Source organism: Phalacrocorax carbo, chromosome 9 (assembly GCF_963921805.1).
Source record: "Phalacrocorax carbo chromosome 9, bPhaCar2.1, whole genome shotgun sequence".
Lineage (NCBI taxonomy): Eukaryota > Metazoa > Chordata > Aves > Suliformes > Phalacrocoracidae > Phalacrocorax > Phalacrocorax carbo.
Genome location: NC_087521.1, coordinates 911,607 through 931,256, shown reverse-complemented (window position 1 = coordinate 931,256; position 19,650 = coordinate 911,607). Strand labels below are relative to the sequence as shown.

The 19,650-nt window shown below is 45.3% G+C and overlaps 1 protein-coding gene across 4 annotated transcripts in view; it reads right to left on the bottom strand.

Moving 5' to 3' along the window:
• The window catches only part of ACTN1 (actinin alpha 1), a 91,046-nt gene that overhangs the window by 12,953 nt on the left and 58,443 nt on the right, over positions 1-19,650 (bottom strand). For all 4 annotated transcript variants that reach the window (XM_064460046.1, XM_064460044.1, XM_064460043.1 and 1 more), the window contains 6 exons: positions 13,620-13,701; positions 11,921-12,006; positions 5,139-5,231; positions 3,782-4,012; positions 3,103-3,250; positions 2,362-2,512 (listed from right to left, as the gene is read on the bottom strand). In XM_064460046.1, the coding sequence (XP_064316116.1) occupies positions 2,362-2,512; positions 3,103-3,250; positions 3,782-4,012; positions 5,139-5,231; positions 11,921-12,006; positions 13,620-13,701 (791 nt within the window). The remainder of the gene's footprint in view (positions 1-2,361; positions 2,513-3,102; positions 3,251-3,781; positions 4,013-5,138; positions 5,232-11,920; positions 12,007-13,619; positions 13,702-19,650) is intronic.

The following is a 19,650-nucleotide window of genomic DNA, read 5'->3' as shown; positions in this document are numbered from 1 at the left end:
GAAAGAGAAACCCATTAGAAATCTTTATCAGCCTGAGGACAGATGCAGACAAAAAGCTCATGGTCTCTGCAAGTAAAGCGAGCCAGGAAGACAGCAGTATATAGTTTTGGGGACACTGTATGTTATGGTACCTCAAACAACACAGAACAGGAAGAAAAACAACCACCACCCAAGGCCTCAACAAACACTGCTGCTAACTGCCTGATAGGAATAACTTGGCACTGGGGGAAGGCAGTATAGACTTTTGCTCAAGCTGGGAATAAGCAGGCTATAAGCAGACTACGCCCCTGTATTCTGCTTAAGAACATCATGCAGGCTAACTATGTGCATCTTGTACAGCAGAACGAGCAGTGAAGATTTTATTACGAATGCAAAGAAACTGTTTAAAATAGTTCTAAAAGTTGCATAGCATGGGTGGCAAGGAATAGCTAATTTACACAATCCGTTCATTTATTTAGGACAATCCCAGAATTACAGTGTAGGTTTCTCTCCTGTATGCCTGACAGGGATTGCTTTGCTGACATGTCTATAGGCTGGCACTCATGGAAGACAGGCTGACAAGTGTATGGCTGGGGAAAGAAGAGCCAGGCGGCAAGCTGAAGCTTGTGGTCTTGTATTGCTTTGTGCTCTTCGTTCTGCACATGGTCAAAGATGGAGAAACCTGCAGGAAGAGGGTGACCACCCAAGCTGGGAAGTGTCAGCCATGAAAAAGAAAGCAGAATAACTCACTGGGCTACTGAGTGTGTCTGATCAACATTTCTCCAAGTAGTAATGCAGGTTGCCTTGCCTGCCCTAGCCTTGTTCCCCCCCACCATTGAATCGCCCTCCTGAGGTATGTGGGCACAACTGTGGAGTCTTGCAGTAAACTAGCCAGGAAACCGATTTGCGCTAAAAATAACCTCTTTGCTGGGTTTTTAATCCAGATCAGTTCCTTGGTCTACTTTGTTGCAGAGCCAGCACTGCAGACGGAAGAACTGCTTCTGAAAGCCTGGCTTGTAACACACCTGTGCGGGACCACTACTGCTGGGGAGGGGAATGTGCTGTGTCCCCAAATACACCTGGCATGGACAGCTGCATTGGCTTCCTCCAGACTCTTTCCATCTCCCTGGCAATGTATCTCTGGGGAGAAAAGATTTCAGGGCCTGGCATCTTTGCTGAGATGGAAGATGGCTTTTGGAAGGACAGCAGAGCCCACTGTTCTCATACGCTGGAAGAAATCCCCTCTCCCCCAGTTTAGGGCCCACCCTCCCCTATTGTTCTTAGAGCGGCAGCTGCTTTGGCTGGCATGTAGCATGTGCTTTGGAAGTGGTAGGTCAGCTAATGCTTGCTGACTAGCCAGCCTTGGTTTTAATCTTACTGACATGGAGGATTGCCTTGAACCCTCCTCCTGTTCCAAGGTCAATCCCAGAGTGGACAAGGCAGCAATTCTGTAAATCTGTGTTGTTAAAGGAGGTAACAGTCTTGATCCAATAATCCCAATTTTTTAGAGAAAAACAGTCCTTCAGCCGAAGAGTACTGATCTTAGCCCAGACAATAACTTGAGATAGGCCAGTGTGATATATAAATATTTTTAAAATAGGAAACAAAGTCAAAGCCAAGTTGTTCACACTGTTTTTGCCAAGAAACGTGCATGCAGGGTTTCAAAATATCTCTCTCTGTGCTGCAGAGGCCAGCTTTTTACCTCCCTGCTATCCCTAGCAATCAACCTCCCACCCTGAGGAGACCCCATTTCTCCCGGTAACCTGCATCACTTGTCACTCCAGGAAAAGGAGTGGAGGTGACAGTTTCCAAGCTGGGGGAAGCAGGGAGGGAGCTGAGCTGCTGTGACAATGCCCTGGAGCAAGTGCTGACCATAGTGCATAGGTGCAGTACTCCTGGGGCAAAGGGATGGGGTGGTAGCAGAGGCCATGACTGGCTTAAGCATCAGCAGATTGTTTTCGTGACAGAATAAGGAGCATTTTTTTGATACAAGAAAGCAAACTGAGAGGCTGGAATCCTCTTTTGTTTCCTTCTGTGCATGGAAAAACATGGCGGTGTTATAACTCTGAAACCTAGCAGGCGCCAGTGGCAGGTCAGGCTCTTTAGGAAAGGGTTCGCAGAAGCATAAAAAGCTGGAAGAGGATGGAAACTTGGCTTGGGAATATAATTCTGCCACCCCCTCATCAGCACCCACAGCTCATCCATTTTCTGGCCTGCTCTTCTGGTGCATCCAGATACTGGAGAGAAGTATCCTAGATACTGTTTGGAAACATTGGGACTTCCCAACATTTTTGTATGGGGAGTGATTTGTGGCTCGACAGAGGGCAAAGCTGATTATGCCTTTCTGGCCCCAAGGATGGGACGTGCACTGGGGTGCCGTACTTCAGCTCTTGTGCAATAGCAGCAATCTGTTCCACGCGGTCCTGGTGTGCAGCCAGGTCACTCTCAAAGGCCTCATGTTTCTTCAGCAGGGCCTTTATCTCTGAGAGGGTAGCAGTTTCGTAATCCTTCTGCTGCAGCATTGCTTCCTTACCTGGGGAGGGAGCCAAAGGACAGCAGAATGAAGGACAGGACCCAACTCCCCCAAAGCCATCTCCTCCGCACTGAGGCAGCCTCAGGGGCCCTCGGGCATCTGCCCAACTCCAGACACTCTGCCCGAGGCTTGCCCTCGGCTGTGCTGGCCCAGAGGCACACAATCCTCACTTTCAAATCACAAAGTATGTATGAGTTTGCCATTAGCAACAGAGAAGGGCATATAGTGCAGCTCAAGCCAGCGCTGTCACGGTTTACACTGGACGCGTCTCAGTACAGGCGAACTGGGCTATGCTGGTCCTGTAAATGCCAACTGTAGCATTTACCATACGATAACTTTTCCTCTGCTCTGTAGCTCTTTTCTATCCAAAGTTCTCACTTTGCAACAGTTAGGGAATGCTGATGTGGCCACATAATGTAGCAGAACAGAGATCAAGCTGATTTTCATGCATTATTTTCTATTAAAATAAGAAATTAACCTAGCAGTCTCAAGAGGAAAATCTCATGGAAGGACCTATGCATGATCCATCTCCTCCCTACATAATGGACAGCACTGTGTCAGGTAATAGGAAGCATGTAGGTTGGCATTACCATCTGTCCAGGACTCATGAATGGATGCCTTCTGCCGGAACTTCTCTGCCAGGTGATCCAGCCTCTCTAGCCTCCGGATCTCATTCAACAACCACTCCTCATAGCCCTTCTCAGCCTGCTCTAGGCCACCCCAGGCATTGTTTATATCCTAGAGACAGGAGCACAAGAAGAAAAGGCAGGTTAGAAGATGGGGGGGGGGGGGAGAAGATGTACATCAGTATTAGTCTCCATGAGCCACATGGCTCTAGTTGGTTGGAGGGAGTGGATGGGATCTTTTAATCTCACAGGGATGTGCACACAGATCAGTAAGATGAAGTGCCAGGCAGGACTAGCAGTGTCAGGATATACCTGTCCACACGAGAGTCCCTCTTGAAACACTTCCCCACATGAAACTTCAATAAAACCCAACCATTTTTTCAATGAGAAAAAACGAGGCACCCAGACATGTCCTTATAAAGGCATGCAACTTGTGAAGAGCCTCAGAATATGGATTAGATACAGGGAAGCAATCATCACTTGATCCTCTCTTATTATGGTCTCACCGAACTGTATTCTGTAGGGTTCATACCGCAGAGTAGGTTACTCTGAAGGTGGGCATTCTCTGCCCACCCATGGGCAGAAAAGGAGTCCCATTTTTCAGGCATTGCTGGGGTAAATACCAGCAGTTATCCCCACTCACCGAGACCATTTTCCCTTCTGAAGGCATGAAGGCTGGCCTGTTGCTGAGCCGCAGCTTGGTCTGCAAGGTGTTGAAATTGATCTCGAGTTGGCACTTCTCTTGGACCTTGGGGGGCTTGTGCAGGCGGCGGTAGTCCCGGAAGTCCTCCAGTTTCTGCTGCATGGCTTGCATGGTGTTCTCTGGAGCCCGGTTCTCCAGCCAGGGGATGGTGCGACGAATCCACTCCAGCAGCTGAAAAGAGCAATGACAAGAAGCCTTGAACTGAAAATTGTGTTAAAACTATGGGTGATCTCACTAGGGACCGTTTACTTTTATGTTTGCTGTCAGAAAGATTCTGCCACCAGCAGGGCTTGTAAAGAAAAGCTTGCCAGCTTTTTTGGAAGTACTTTTTTTTTTTTTAAATGAGCAGCCCATTCCCTACCACACTAAGCAGTACTGTTTGTTGCAGCGCTGCCAATCCAACGTGCTTAGGGCATAGCTTTCACAGAATCAGGACCAAACTATGTCCTCAGATTACACTAAAGACTTAGAGTTTTCCTGAACTGTTGCATAACTAAAGGATGCTGTAAATCACATTATCTCCAGAACGGTCTGACAGGAGGAATCAAGTTCTTGCCTCCAGTTATACTTTTCCCACCCTAGCTTCCTTGAAGTGTTGCTTTTTGAATAGCCCTTCTCAGCAAACCTATTTGGGGAGCCAGCAAAATGCTAATGCAATGGGCAGTCTACAGTGTGAGTAGTGTCCCATGCTTTTTAGACCAGGCTGAAATCAGGCTCATAGGCTATGTTTGCCCTTCTTTCTCCATCTTCCCTTCCCTACTTATCTTCCACAAACACACTCCAGTCCACATTTGGTCACTTCTGTAGTTTCACAGCTGTCAGTCTGTCAGCCTGACAACCAGACAGTTTCCAGCTTGTATCTTACACAGATTCTTTCTATCACCAAATGCATATTTCTTTCCTCAATTATCTCTAACTTCCGTTCTCTCTGATCCAGTTCCTGACCTGATTTGATTAGCATAAAATTTGTATGAAAGATATTATGAAGTTGTATAATCCTGAGGAATGCAAGTTAAACCAGCTTGGTTTCTTAATTTACTTTTAGCATTTCTGTGGCTGCTCTTAGTAAACTGAGAAACTCAAAGCTGCTCTATGGAAACTTTCTGTTTTAAAGTAGATTGCTCTTGCCTTTAAGGTAAGTTCGATCTTTCATTTTTCTCAAGCTAGAAGGGGAAAACCCAAGAATTTTCCAGGGAAACATGGGCCAATAGCATTCCCCAAGGTTAGCTATCAGCATTAAATGCAATTCCTTTCCACATACCACCACCCAGAAACCAACAGCACCATGGACACCTACATCACTGGCCAGTTTTTCGTAGTCTTCCATGAGCTGTTCATTTTCTTGGTTGACTGCCAGCACCTTGCAGATACGATTTGCTGCTGTCTCCGCCTGATGAAGAGAAGAAAACCAGAAGGGAAAAGCATGAAAAAAAAAAAGAAAAAGAAAAAAATAAACTAAAGCTTGCAGTTTAGCTTCTTGCTACATACCTGCAGGTAAAATCTCCTACCCTTAGCTCTAGCAACCTGTCTGTGCTTCAAAATGTCTGTTCTGGCCTCTTTGCTTTCCATCTGACCTTCTGTAATAATGTATTTTTCCCTTCTCAGGTGAATACATTCCTTCAGAGATTCTCAGCTGTACTGATCCCACCCGATGTGTTGTGAGACAACCACACTTCTATGCCTTTTCTGAAGCACCTCCTAGAAGAGGTCCCCATTCTTTGCTTCCTACCAGAGGAACCCTGGCTGCCTCTTTACAAAGAAAGGGGGTTTCTGCCACCAACTCCACTTCCCTCACCAGCATTTAGAGCTGCAACACCAGTAACTGAGTGGTGTCAAGCTGATGAGACTCTCTACACATGATTTTCCCCCAGGAAAGAAATACTTAAACAGAGTTAATCCATAGAGTGGACTTTGGAAAATTCCTGATTTTGTTTGGAAGAGAAAGTGGTAGATACTCCTTCTAACCTTAAATCCTGCCCAGCTGTCTTCCAGCTTTCCCTGTGCTTCTGGCACTCATTACAGGACCACCTCCTCCAGCATCTTGCTGCATGACACCTACCATGTATTCAGGGTAATTTTTTTTCCCTTTCTGGGTAATCTTTCTGCTTACGCTCCCAAAACAAGTCCCACCAAAAAGAGCCTGTTGTTACAATTTAGGGTTTTCTTTTTTCCCCCCATTGTGGGACAAAAACCTTATTCTCTGCAAGGAGCTGAACACATTAAAACATTAATTTGGAACAAAGTAAGGATCAGAGAAGTCCCAGCTATGAACTCAGGAGCAATCAGTCCGTCCTGGAGTACCATACATGTGTTTGGCATGGGGACCATACAGCAGGCTGATCTTTGCACAGCATGTATTTGTGGATATCAGCTCCCTTTATCATTGTCATAGTGGGTGCCATGCCACAAAGCCTCAGAGGATGTGCTCCTGTGATGGGTGTCAGGATTGCTCAGCACCCTTTTACCGCAGTACAGCTATCCCCCTGGTGCCTGGGGAACCCACAGCACCCCTATGGAGTAGTCGTCCTACAGAGGTGAGGTGGAGATGAAGAGGAGACGGCACATGCCAACACTACAACAGGCCAATTGCGAATGCTGTGTCCTGCCTTAAAACTATGTGTGGGACTGATGCTAAAAGAAGTTTTGCTGAGCTTATAGCTGGTGAGTTTAACCTTTTTCTATTTTTAAAAGGCTTTTTATTATCTGTTTATTCAACCTCCAAGGCCATTTAAGAAAAATCCTTTAATTTTTGCAGCTGATGTGATGCAGCATGAAAAGCAATGGTCATAGGCTTTACAGTGATGTATGGATTGCTAAGGTCCCAGGGGATCTGGTGATCTTAATAATTTGTAAGAAGCTGTAAAAACATATATTCAGTTATCTGTGCCTTCACTAAAGTGGGCCAGCTAGCAGATACACAGATATTAACTAATTTAAAACACATCAGAGGGACCTGTACAGGAGAAAGAGCAATTTCACTTAAAAAAAAAAAATCTCTAAAAAGTGCAAATGATGGTTACGTTTAAGAAAGCTTGTACTTTGATCTGTTTTTAACTAAAGTTTGTATGTTAATGGAGTGCTTTTTGATTTCCAGAGAAAACTTTATAGACATGGGATAAAATAGTATGTCAAAAAAGACATAGCCAGAGCCCTTCCATGATATGCCTAGTGACTGCAGGGAACTGGTGGTGCCAAATGTTTATCTCAGTCATCCCAGTAGAGATGGTCCCTGTACACTCTTTTAACTTTCTTCTTTTTAGATCCCAGGAGCTCACTGCAGCAGCATCCAGCTCTGTGGGAGTGACCCCATTTTGCAGAGGCATATTTACATGTATCCAACAACAGATTTCCTTCAGCTGCCCAAGTTTTTTAAATATGTGTGTGTCTGTATACGCATGTTGAACATCTGTCCAAACACAAAAGCCCTCTGAATGTCAGCAGTTATGACATTATTTGTGTTATCCTAATGGCTGAAGTGTAGAGGCTTTCCCTCCCCTACCAGTTGTAGCTTCCCAATGGTTCTTGCCTACTCCAGACTGCTCTATGCAACAGGGTGCTGCTGCTGCAGCAGTAGGAAAGGCTCTGTGGCCACTGTCACCATTAATGTCATAAGCACTAACTTGCTCTGAGCAAGGTAGGACAAAAGGATCCCAGTGCTTTCAGGTAACCTCCACAAATACTTGCCATACTGCTGCTGATCTGTGGTGATGGGAACCTCAGTAAAACACTTCCATGTAAAAGAAGAGCGGCACACTAAAATGTTCACATGAGGCCAAGGCAGCTCCCCCTACACCTTCATTAGTGGAGCAGAAAACGCCATTTTGGCTTCCCCACACTACTAAAGGCAATGATGCATTTCGGATCTCAGGCTGGCTGCAGACAAGCCAGGATGTCCGCAAGGCATGGAGCAGCACTGAGAAGATGCCCCATCCTGGGGTGTAGAAGCTGCACACCTGTATTCTCAGAGAACCTGTGTGAACTGATTAGCTTCAGTGCAGAATCATCCTGACACAGTATACTGCATGCACTCAGAGACTGTGGGGAGGACAAGCCCAGGGCATTCTGCTCGATACCACACTGCTGTGTGATATCCGTGTAGCGTTTGGTGGTCTCAAAATGGAACTCCGAATAGCCAAAGTAGCAGTAATTGCTCTGCCTTTTGTCTTTTCTGCACTTCTCAACCCTGACTTAGGCCACTCAGCAGTCCAAGTGGGGTTAGCTGTCTCTCTAGTCATGGATCCAGGTCTCTGCTGAGGAGGATCATAATGGAAGGTATTCCCACAATGCGCTACATAGGGAAGATGCCTGCCTGTTGCTGTCCTCTGGCCTCAGAGGACCACCCCAGAATACTGTACGCCAAACACAATCTCTTAATACAATGGTAAAAAGTTAGTTAGACATTTTCACCCCAGAAATCTAGTTTACAAAATATTAAGCCAACCAGTAGTTGCATGCATTTAGTGTGAAAGTCAGAAGCAGTTAGAAAACAAGCAAACCAACCAAAGCAAGTATACCTACAAATATAGAGATATATATATATATATATTAAAAAATGGCATAAAGAAAAAGCAGCCATCTACACACACGTCAGGCTTGGGGACCCTGTACCTTCAAAGGCTCAGTATAAGAGAAGTAAAAGAAGCAGAAAGCAGCTCATGGGACTTCCCCTTCAGGACTGGTGGCAGTAATGAAAAATCTGAATGAAAAATGGAGCGATATCACAGTAAGTCACCTAACCACACACAAGGTGGCAACACATTATAATCTAGGCTGGGGCTTGTACTCAGTGATCACTTTGCATTTGCCTGGGGGTTTGAATCTGTGTCACTCAGCAGTTGGCTAACATATGGCTAGGGCAGCTCCCAAAAGGAGCTGTTCCCTCCCTGCCAGGGCACAGCTGAGTTGCTGGCCCATCAGGACTGTTAAAAATTAATAAATTATTAAATCTTTTATCTCCCCTATAAGCCAGTTAGACTACATGGAACTGAAGCTTTAATAACTAAGAAGCTCCAGCTACTTGGTTCAGGTCCTGAGACAGTAAAACATTGTTTTCAGTTATCCCAGGAGACCTAGCATCCACCTAAACTGCTGACGAGAGCATAGGACCTGCTGAGCAGGTTTCTAAATCATGTAACGCCACAAAGAGAAGAGGAAGGACTGGCAAGGGGCATGGCTGCTCCTGCAGCAGGCCACAACCCTCCTCATAGTGTGGTTTGCTGTTTCCTCAATCTGGAGTTGTTTGAGTTAAGCAGACAGCATTGAGCAGTGTCTCAGGGGCACCTGGCAAACAGCAGGCCTTATCACCAGGCTGGCATGAGTTCTAGGACTACAGTCTTTCTGGGCAAGTATCAGCTGGCCAGAGCTTGCAGCCCGGTCTTAAGGGTTTTGAACTATCTACAAAGCGGAGAAGTCATGACTACACAAAATATGTCAAATGGGCAAGTCTACTGCACTGCTGTGGGACATATTCCCAGTTCCTTGTAAACAAGACAGTATCACATAATTTATATGGAACAGGGTAGAGAACAAAAAGCTTGAACTAAAGAGCTGCTCCCTGGAACCTACTGCCTACATTTGCCCTCTGAAAGGCAGCATCAGCATGGTGTATCTGCATCAATGCTGCGACCATCAGCACTGCTTTGTACAGAAGAGATGGACTCTTCCTGGAGTCAAGTTAGCCCTCAAGCTGGGCAACACATGAACTGTCTCTCAAACAGAAAAGACCTAGTGAGAGAAAGAAGTTGTGGCTGGGGGAAACCGGGAGATTTTACATCTGCTCATAACATGAAGGATGCAGTCTTGAATTTCGGATTTTATTGTTCCAAAGCCAATCTGAAATTAACAGTGATCTTGCAGAAAGGCTGCAGCCCAGCCAGGCTATGGCATGGTAGGAAAGGATGGACCTTTTTCTCCTAGTCAAAGGATTGCAGGGAAATTGCTGTTTTGGAGGAAGTTTGCTCAAAAGCAAACTCTGACTATTTGGTTCCTCTGAGGACAAATGTCCCAATGCCAGGCAAAGAGACTTAGAAGTAAAGAGGAAGAAAGACTGAAGTTATGGAAATGGGCAGAGGAAAGAGAAATAAAACATACAGGTGGTTTGGGAAACAGGAGAATGACAAGGGTGAAGCAAGGAATGAAGAAATATGTGAGTCTGGGAAAGCTCAAGGCCTGGTAGGAATTGGCTTTGTGGCTGGAGCACAAAAGTGCTACGTAACCAGCTCACAGATGATTCAGCCTAGGACAAGACTACTGACCTAGCTGGGGCTGAGTGTGGAAGGCAGGATGGCAGCTCAAGGGGGCAGGCTGCAATTTCCTGGAGTAGGCTGATTTGATTGTGGTACTTCTGGAGCTGGCCAGGATGATGCCCACTTGTCACTGAAAGGTACTGACTCTGTCAGAGCAGACATTCATCTTTCGATGCCAGCTTTACCAAGTACTTTCTCCACCACTGGGGTGTGGAACTGGAGGGAAGAAGCAGCTCAAGTCTTTCTGAAAGGACATTTACATCACTTCTTCAGCAAGACTACAGATGGCACATCCAAGCACACTGCTGGATGCTTTGGGCATCCCTGCAAATGCCCTGGGGTGGACAGGGTGGGGTCTGGCACATTCCTCGCTGGAGAGGAGCAGAGGCCAGGGCAGGGAGTGGGGAGGGGGTTGTTAGCGGTAAAGTCTCACCTTCTGCGCCCCTGAGAAGGCGTGGTAGTAACATGAGACATAGGTCATTATGGCCTTCTCATCCGGCCTTAGCGTGCCTATAATATCTGTGCAGAGAAGGAAAAGAGGTTGAAAGGATAAAGTAAGAAGCAGCACATAGAATAAAACAAAACAGTCATGGGTGGCGTGAGAGAGGGGGAGAAAACTTCCCATCATGCATTGCAGGACAGGCCAAACATTTCCATGCGGAGAGCTGGGAATTCGGATCAGAAGGTGGCTAGCAGCGTTGGCTTGTGGCTCAAAGCGGCACCCCTCCTACCCACCCCCAAAATTCAGGGGTATCCAGGGCTGAGGATCTGGGCTATGCACCTTCACAGCTGCAGTCCAGGGGCCTGGCCCAAGGATGCAAATAGGCTGTTTGGAGGTTTGAACGCTGGCGCTCAAGGCATTACTGTACGCTGAGGAGCCAGAGATCAGATCCTTCCTATGCAGTGCGCTTCCTACACAGTATCTCCTCTGCTGCAACGTGCGCTGCCTGTTCCTACGGCACTGAAGTACACGCAGCCGCTTGGTTTTGGTGAGAGATGTTTACAAAGTCTCACCTACAAAATGTTTTCCTTAAGTGACTCTATTACCAACAGGAAAATGGCTAAGCCAGACACAGCAAAGACTCAACTGCCCCATTTCTAGCGTGGTGGGTCAGGAAACTGGGGGTAAAAGAAACAAATGAACAGGCATCTCAGTCTTGATAATCAGTGCTCTGTTCGCAAAATCACCATGGACATACTCATTAGATATGCTTTGTAAGCCCCAGGTGAACTGGGACTGAATTTGTGGCACAACTTGAGAAAGCAGCAGGTTCAGACCTTGTAGCAAGGGTGTGGGAACCTGCAGCATACGTAAGGTAAAAGATAAAGCTTTGGGTATTCATTGAACCTTTCATAAAACCACTAAGTCAACTCTGTTCTTCCATCTTTGAAAGAGCATTGTTTCCAGGGGTCAGGCTGCAGTGTCCTGCTGAACAGAGCATCTACGTGGTGGTCTCCACCTTTGTGAGACCAAGCATCCTAGCTCAGATTTCCCAGGAACAGGGGGTGCAGGTCCTCAGCCATCAGGGCAGCAGTTCGGAAGGCAAATGGAGAAGGCAGACCTCCCCACTCCCTTGGATTTGTGTGCATGCCAAGGTGCTAGCATACAAGGTGCCACTGGAAGTACCACTGACTAGAGGGAAATGGGTCTCCTGGCTCCCTTGCCCCATGTATTGTGTCTGGGCCACCACTTTGAACCAACAGCCAACTCTACCAAGAACATAATAATAAAGATGCCCGTAGCTAGAGAGGAGAGAGAGAAAGAAAAAAAGGTTTGGACATTAGCAGCAGCACCAGGTGTGCTCTGTGGAGGGTGCTTGGGATCCTGCGATACCTTCTGGGCTCCTGAGAAGGCGTGGTAGAAGCTAGAAACATAGGTCATGATGGCTTTCTCGTCAGGACGGGCAGTTCCAACAATGTCTGTCAAAAAAAACCTCACGTTAAGAGCATAATCAACTGATGGGTGGAAAGCAGGGGAGAGGGAGAACCACAACTGTCCAGGAGGCATGCTGGGTTATGTGCTTGTCATAGCAACTCCACAGGCCTTCCCAGCATTCCCCAGAAGATGTGTCTGTCTCAGAAACCAGGATCACCCTCCTGGTTCCCCTCCCTCATGATAAAATTGCTTCCAGGATCTGGCCAGGCTAATGCAGCCGTATGTTAGCATGTCTCGTGTCACAGCACTTTCCTGTCTTGAGAACATTACTGTCAATGGTGGGTTGAATCAATCCAAACTGGCAGCAGGTTGATATAGCTTTTATAGATGTATTATACTGCAATTCCTCCATGCAGTTCTTCAGGAAAGATCCTCTCTCTCTTCCTTTCCATGCCTCCATCCTCCATTTCAACACAATGATGGCTTGAATTTCAGAAGGCCCTTTCATTAGTTTCAGTGGAAACTCAACACCTCCACAGATCAGAATTAATGGTGTGGAGGAATGCACATTAGCTCCACTCCATGAGGGAGGAGAGTGATCAGGAAAGAGCAGTGGAAGCTCCTGCAAGGGACCCTCCTCACCACTGCTAGCTTTGCTGAGATCTGAAGCTAGCTTTTGGAGGTGGCTTTATTTCCTACAGAATGGCAGGAAGCACTTGAATCTAGTCCAGAAACCTCATGATTTTCTGTGACCTCAGCATGATGAATGTAGGGAAAGACACACTCATCCCTGGGGATGGGAAATACTACCTAAGAATATGAACATCCTAGTTACCCAAACACAGGTTCATTGAGTTCAGCTGTCCTATTCCCACCTTATCCCCCTTGTTCCTCTCACTCCCTTATTTAACAAAAGCCTTTAACTGCTTCTCCTGTCCAAACCAAGCCTGAAATACAGCTTCTACCATTGAAACCAGCTGGCTTCAGGCAAACAGCCAACAACCAGTGAACTACTCCAGAGTTACAGACTTCAAAGTCTGTTGCCAATCTGGTCCTGACAAAGCTCTGAAAAGTAATCCTTGCTGTCCCAGGGACCTCAGGGAAGCAGTCACCGTCAGTAGCAAAAGTGCCTCTGAACAACATGGATCTCTGGCTTGGTTTCCAGACCCAGTCAGTAAGGGGTCTTCATGCCCAACACTTCCGAGTAGTCAAGAAGAAGGAGTTTATAATACTAATATCATGCTCCCAAAAGGAAGATTGCCAGCTATCTCAGAAAGAGCCCAGGAAAAAAAAAACATTCTGGAGCAAAAGGAATGCAGTCCTACACCGTACATTAACTCACTGTTAAGCCCGATTCTTGAAAGGGAGCACTTCAGTCATCAGTGGACATAGCCATGCGTTACTCATCTTGGCCTAATGTGTCAACCCCAGGTTAAGATCTCCACACCAGACTCAGAAGACTGAGGGGCACAGAAGGAAGAGGTAAGCAGAATATGTGATTCATTATTCCATTGTAAATTTTTCCCTATACATTTAGTATGTGGTGATGGAGGGAGCATTCAGAGGTTACTTAATTCTTGTACAGTACAAGTCCACCTAGAAGAAGTGGGAAATTTCTTGAGAAAATGCAAGTTAAAAGCCCTGGGTTCTACTTTACCTTCTGCATCCAGCATCTTGGGAATATCCAGATATTTCTCAGCCACATCAAAAGCTGTGTTTAGATTAGTGAGAGGATCATCCTGCAAAAGAAATGGAGCCAGAGCATCAGCATCAACTTGTAACAAGGTAGACAGCATTTCTCTCAAACCCAAGCTGTTGTGCTTGGTTTGGTTCAGGTAACGGTGCTGTCCAGCAAAAATTACATGTGAATCCTCATATAGCAGGATGAAATAATTAGCTTCCTTTTGAAAGCAGAGCCTGGAGACTCTTACTGTGATAATTAACATATAATCTATGCACTGGCAACAAGAAGGAATAATACATTTTGTCTTGAACCTATTTTAAAGTAAAATTAGCTTCACATCGTACTGATAGTAAACAGCCGTATCTCACATTTACTTCTTATGCTTATATTAGGTTTGCAACTTCCATTTTAAAAAACTGCAGAGCAGTGTTTCTGTTAGAACATCTAAGCAATACTAAAATAGTATCAACACCTGCAATGGGCACTGTCCTTAGCTAGTGTACAGTTTGTTGAACACCAGTTGAGTGGGAGGACGATAAACGTTTTAACAAATCTCTACAAAATAAATATATATAAAAGTATCCATTTTGTCTGAGTATTGCTTTTCCTCCTAGGCGCTGCACAGGACTTGTAATTCCCTTAGTACATTTCTATTCCTCCTATATATAACCTTCTGCTGTGGCAGGATGCACTTCAGATACAGACATCAATACACAGTAAGCAAATCCTAAACAAAGTTAAATGTGACTTATCACGTCATAAGTCATATCACAAAGGTAACTAGATTTTAAAAAGCTACACAAGAGAACGTGAAACGCAGATGTCACTGGAAATGAGAGACCTCTGCAATTTTTTTCCAGCATTCAAATACATGGTCAGCAACAAGACACCTACCAATTTGTATGAGACCCTCATACAAGACTGATTCCTATATTCCTGTATATCCATGATAATTTGTTATTCTGAAGGATCAATCCACTTCATGGATGACAAATGACATTTCCACTATCAGTTTCTACTGTTGAGACAAGTGGCTTCTGCTGGAGGAAGGGTTGTGCATAAACCGCTAGCGTTTAGTCACTGTCTTTGCTAAGTGTCTTTCAGGAGAGAGGAAGGATGGGGCAGTACTCTCAGTTGTCATTTGTGCTGCTCACACTGAGACCCACCTTAAAAATTAGGAAGTAAGGAGTATAATTTCACCTTCTTTCTTGAGTGGCATTCATGTTCTGTTTCTTTTTAATTTGAGATCATGTGCCTTTGCTTATTGCATTGACTTGGAAGATTAAGCTGTGCCTGAACTTGAATCAACAGGCAGTTGCCTTTGAACCCACTCAGCATGTAAGATGAAGCTAAGCAGGCTTGGGCAGACAGGGTATGAGCATGCAGAAAAGCTCCTTGGATTACAGCCTTCGTGAAATTAGGAAACTGAGCTATTCTGAAAAGCTGTTTCCTGCAGCATTTCCCTGGGAATAAATGCACGTGTTAGGTTGGCCTCCCACATCAGCATTTTATTCCTTTGGGCGAATGTCTCCAGTAGACAGCAACATTTCACCTACCAAAGTAAATCACACACAGAGGCCATCAAAACAGACACAACCAGCGATCCATGTTTAGTCGACTGGGATAAGTCAATATTAAGGAGGGAAATGTTGCACGGGCACACTGTAATGAAACCATCAGCTTTCACACATGTAACAGGCCCCATCTCAGTGTCAAATAGTACTTTATCCCTATATAATACACTTTCAGTGGTGACTAGAACAGATATATTTATATCCACCTCTTTAGAGTTTAGCAGTGGTGCAGGCAGATTTTTACTTTCCTCCAGCCACAAGGAACCACCCTATGTCATGGAATTAGAGGCTGGTACCCTTTCAACTTCAGCCTACTTGCCTCCTGTGCCTGCTGTGGAGAAACCTCTGTGAACCCAAAATGTAACCAAAAGACTTATTTGAGGAGGTGAGACTAGCTGGTGTATAACATAACTTGTTCGCTATGTATAGACAGGGCCTTAGCTCCATTTAGGAAAGAAAAGTAACAGCCTTTCTTTCACTCAAGTGCAGGAGCATCCAGAAATGCCAAATGGTAGCTCCCTTACCAGTTTTTCCCTAGTCCATGTGCCCTTTTCTACTTCTGTAGAAATGTCACAACTGTGTACCAGATTTCAACCTATGCTGACCATGACCACCATGGCATGGCTAATGCCCTGACAGAGTGTTTAGTATTAATACAGACCCTTCCTTAGCACAGACCCATCAAATGAGCTGCCTGATAATCTGTCAGCCTCTCCTGGAGGAAAGGGAGGAGGCAAACCCACTGCAGATAGCTTTCCTATCAGTTTGCAAGCAACACCACCAGCAGCAATGTTGCCAAAGGTTTAAAAGAAATTTTAAGCTAGAAGTTGGGAGAGGTTTCCTGATAGGAAAACTTACTGGGCTTGGACACTCCCAAAGGAAGGGCTGGAAATCTTAACATGCTGGAAACTGGAGACTCACCTAGTTGAAGCCAGCAGATTTCTACTTCATATGTAAGAAAGATGTGTGAGTGCATAGTCTCTTGAGGAATGAAGCTAAAGATAGTGCTACTGAGAGCAAGCTACCTAAGTCCAAGACTAGCTCGGAGATGAGCAGAGAGCTAAACCAGAGCAAGACCCTGTTGCCTGTGGAAAAGCTTCACCCCTCATGGGCAGTGGAGCTGCTCATCACAAAGGTGATGCTTCTTTGTGCAAGAGACAGCGTTTCCCTGGGGGCTTGTCCAAGACTACAACATGGTCTCAAGCCCTAGGAAATTCCTCCAAATTCCACTGCTTTCAATTCCATCCCATCATACACCAGCTAATCATTATTTCAAATCACCTGTTTCAGTTGACTGCCATGAACTGAATAAAGTAGTGAAGACTGGCCTGGCAGCTCCCAGCCTCGCAGTGCAGCACTGCAGCACCACGGCTGCTTGCACACTTTAGGAACCCAAAGGCAGCAAAGCAGACAAAAGCCAAGTCACCTGTCCCGATTCCTTCCACAGCTGAAACACACACCCAGTAGAGCACCGACACAGATGAGGTTCTACAGAGGTGCCTTGGTTCCCACTCTGCTCACGTGAACATAGAAATAGCAAAGACATGAAGAGGAGCAGTAACTTGCCAGGGTGTAGCTGGGCCAACCACGAAGGAGAGCTATAATTTTACCGTGGAGGAATTACATTATTTTAATGGTGGCAGACAGCAAACCTGCCCTAAACAGATGCCCACCTGGCACGTTCTCTGCTTTTGCTGACTAAAGACTACTGCAGCTCCTCCTCTTTCACGACAACCATAACTCACACGGGGAGTCTTCTCTCTTCCTACAGCTATTTCCAAGGTTGCCATGACAATTATTGCAGTGTGACATTAAAAAAAAAAAATCTTCTGTTAACCAGCAATCAGGAAAGGAGATGGAGGGGGAGGAAAAGGGAGAGAGAGCAATCACTTGCTGTATCTATCAGAGTTGAAGACACTAGGAAAGAAATCCAGTTGGTACAACTCGTGTTTTCAGGAATATCTGTAATAAATGCACCCAACACGGCAATATACAGACCACGTTTCTATATAGATTGTGGTATATGAAGGGGTGTCTGAGCCATCAGTCAACCACTGTACTTGATAAAAAGACCTTAGATGTGGCTCACAGTTGAGCTACAGTTGGGGGTAAATGGTGGAAGGGAAACCCCATCTTCTGCATATTCCTCACCATGACCTGAATCTCGAGATCTTATCTACAGTGAGGGGAACAATAGTAGACAGACCTCACTGATAGAAACCATCTAATCCAATAAATAGCTGTGGTGTCAGGGAATCACTGACACCAAACTGGGTGGACTTGCACCTTTTACTTTGGGGCCTAGCAACTTCAGCTAGGCAGTGCATGTAGGCAGAAAAGAATTGTGGTTGCTCCACTAATATAGCTAGATGACAAAAAATAGCTAGTACAAAACTGTGCTGACAAAAGAAGTTGCTAACTTTTGGAAAGAAGACATGCAGCTGTACTAGCTACCTTTTGCTAGCATACACTGCCAATACACGGTCTGTAGCATAGACACAGCCTCTGTGAAGGATCAGAAAACACTAAAATTGCACAAGAATGCTGCCCAAACAGAAGGTACGAAGCAGACCTCTTAGCAGCTTGGACTGATGTTCACCTCTCTATCTTATATGTGTGTGTGTATACACAGAAACACACACAATAGCGCCAAAGACACACACAACTGAGATGCCATTAATCAGTCCCTAGAGTTGGAAAAGACCTGGAGGTGGACCTCTAATCTACTGTCCACTGTGACGGCTGTGTCTCAGTAGCCTTTCTCAGTCTTTCTCTGCAAGTCCCCTGCAGAGCCAGCGATCATTCAAAAGATTGGGATTGGCTGGTTTTCTGCTTGTTTTTGAGGGAAGGGGGAGAAGGGAAGTAGGCTCCAAGGAGAAGGCCAAAAATCAGTTGAACTGAGCCAAAGGAAGGAGAAAGAAGCAATAAAGGAGGAAACAAGTGACAGAAGTAGCCCAGGCAAACACCGTGTTTAGGAAGGTGCCATGTTTATACGTTCTACAAATGAGTTTCAAAGATCTAGCATAAAAAAGGCAACTTCCTTTCAGCACACCAACTGCCAGAGCTAAAGGCTAGTCTCTGAGCTAAGGTCTTCTCAGCTATTTGCTCAAGATTTCAGCTGTGGTAGAGTCCTCAAACAACCATTTAATCTCATGCCTTTAGAGTAATTGAGGCAGAACAACAATAAAAAAAAGATACAGAGAGTAAGAAGACCGCAAGCGGGCAGAGGGAACCTGATGAAGGATGGGATCAAAGGCAAGTAGAGAACAAAAGATGCTGGTTCCCTTTAACCTTACTCCAAGGAGGACAAATCCCTTCCCATCTACATTGATTTTGGCTAGGACAATCACCCTCTCTTTCATCTTAAAAAGCCTGCAGACAATACGACCAAATAACTTACTTTCCCTCACACTAGTTTGAGTTGTGTTTAGCTTAGGGTTTTGTTGATAATGGAGATCTTACCCAGCTGGGTTCATCAGATGCGCGTTGCTTATTAGCTGCTTTTGTTTACCCAAGGTCAGGCACTGAAAATGTAGGTCTGATAATTCCCTTTTTTATTGCTGCTGTTTATGTAAACAGGTGCAGTCTCTCCCCACTGTTTATTCATCATGTGCTGACTCCAGATGCTAAAACTGATCAGATAATAAAATTGACTGCTCTGCAAGACAGTAAAGATCTAAAAGGTTACCAAAAAGCAGATCAGGCACTGTACTACCTCAAGGATGCAGCTAATTTGATTAACTCATTTACATATTGTCTATTGGCACAGTGATCCAAGAGCCCAGGATTATTAATGATGGGCTTCTATATTTTCTTCCCTAGCTAATGTCAAGCATGTACGCACTTTATAACACCCAGTCCATGAGATCAGATGATCAAACTCTTTGGGTATTAGCCCTAGTAATTAAACATGAATAATGTTCTTGGTGGAGTTTAACTCCACATGTGCACAGATGTAGTGAAACTGGATCTCAGCAGACTACAAAAATGTCAGTAGAATGAGAACCCAGTTTAGTCTTCCATCGCCCTGCTGGGTCAAGACACTGCTGACAGCACAAACCACCGATCGCTTATTCTCATCATCCACTTAGCAATCTTGTCTCTGAATCACACAGGAAGCAAACTTCGGAGCAGTGGTGATTTTTAAAGTAAAATTGAGTGTTATGGCAGGCAAATGGTTTTCTGGCATCTGATATGTACAACCTAGGAGAAGCACAGTACTGCAGATCGCTCAGTGCTGAGCTGGGAGCATGTGACAAGTCTCCAGCGAGGGCACACAGACCCCTCAGTGAGCTTTTGCACTTGAACCCCAGGTAACTGGTTTCTATCCAACTCTCCACAGAAACGTTAAGTCTGATTTGACTCGCTAGTCTGTGACACTAGCACAGAACTAGTCTCACATTTGGTGTTAACGAATTTGCCAGCTTTTG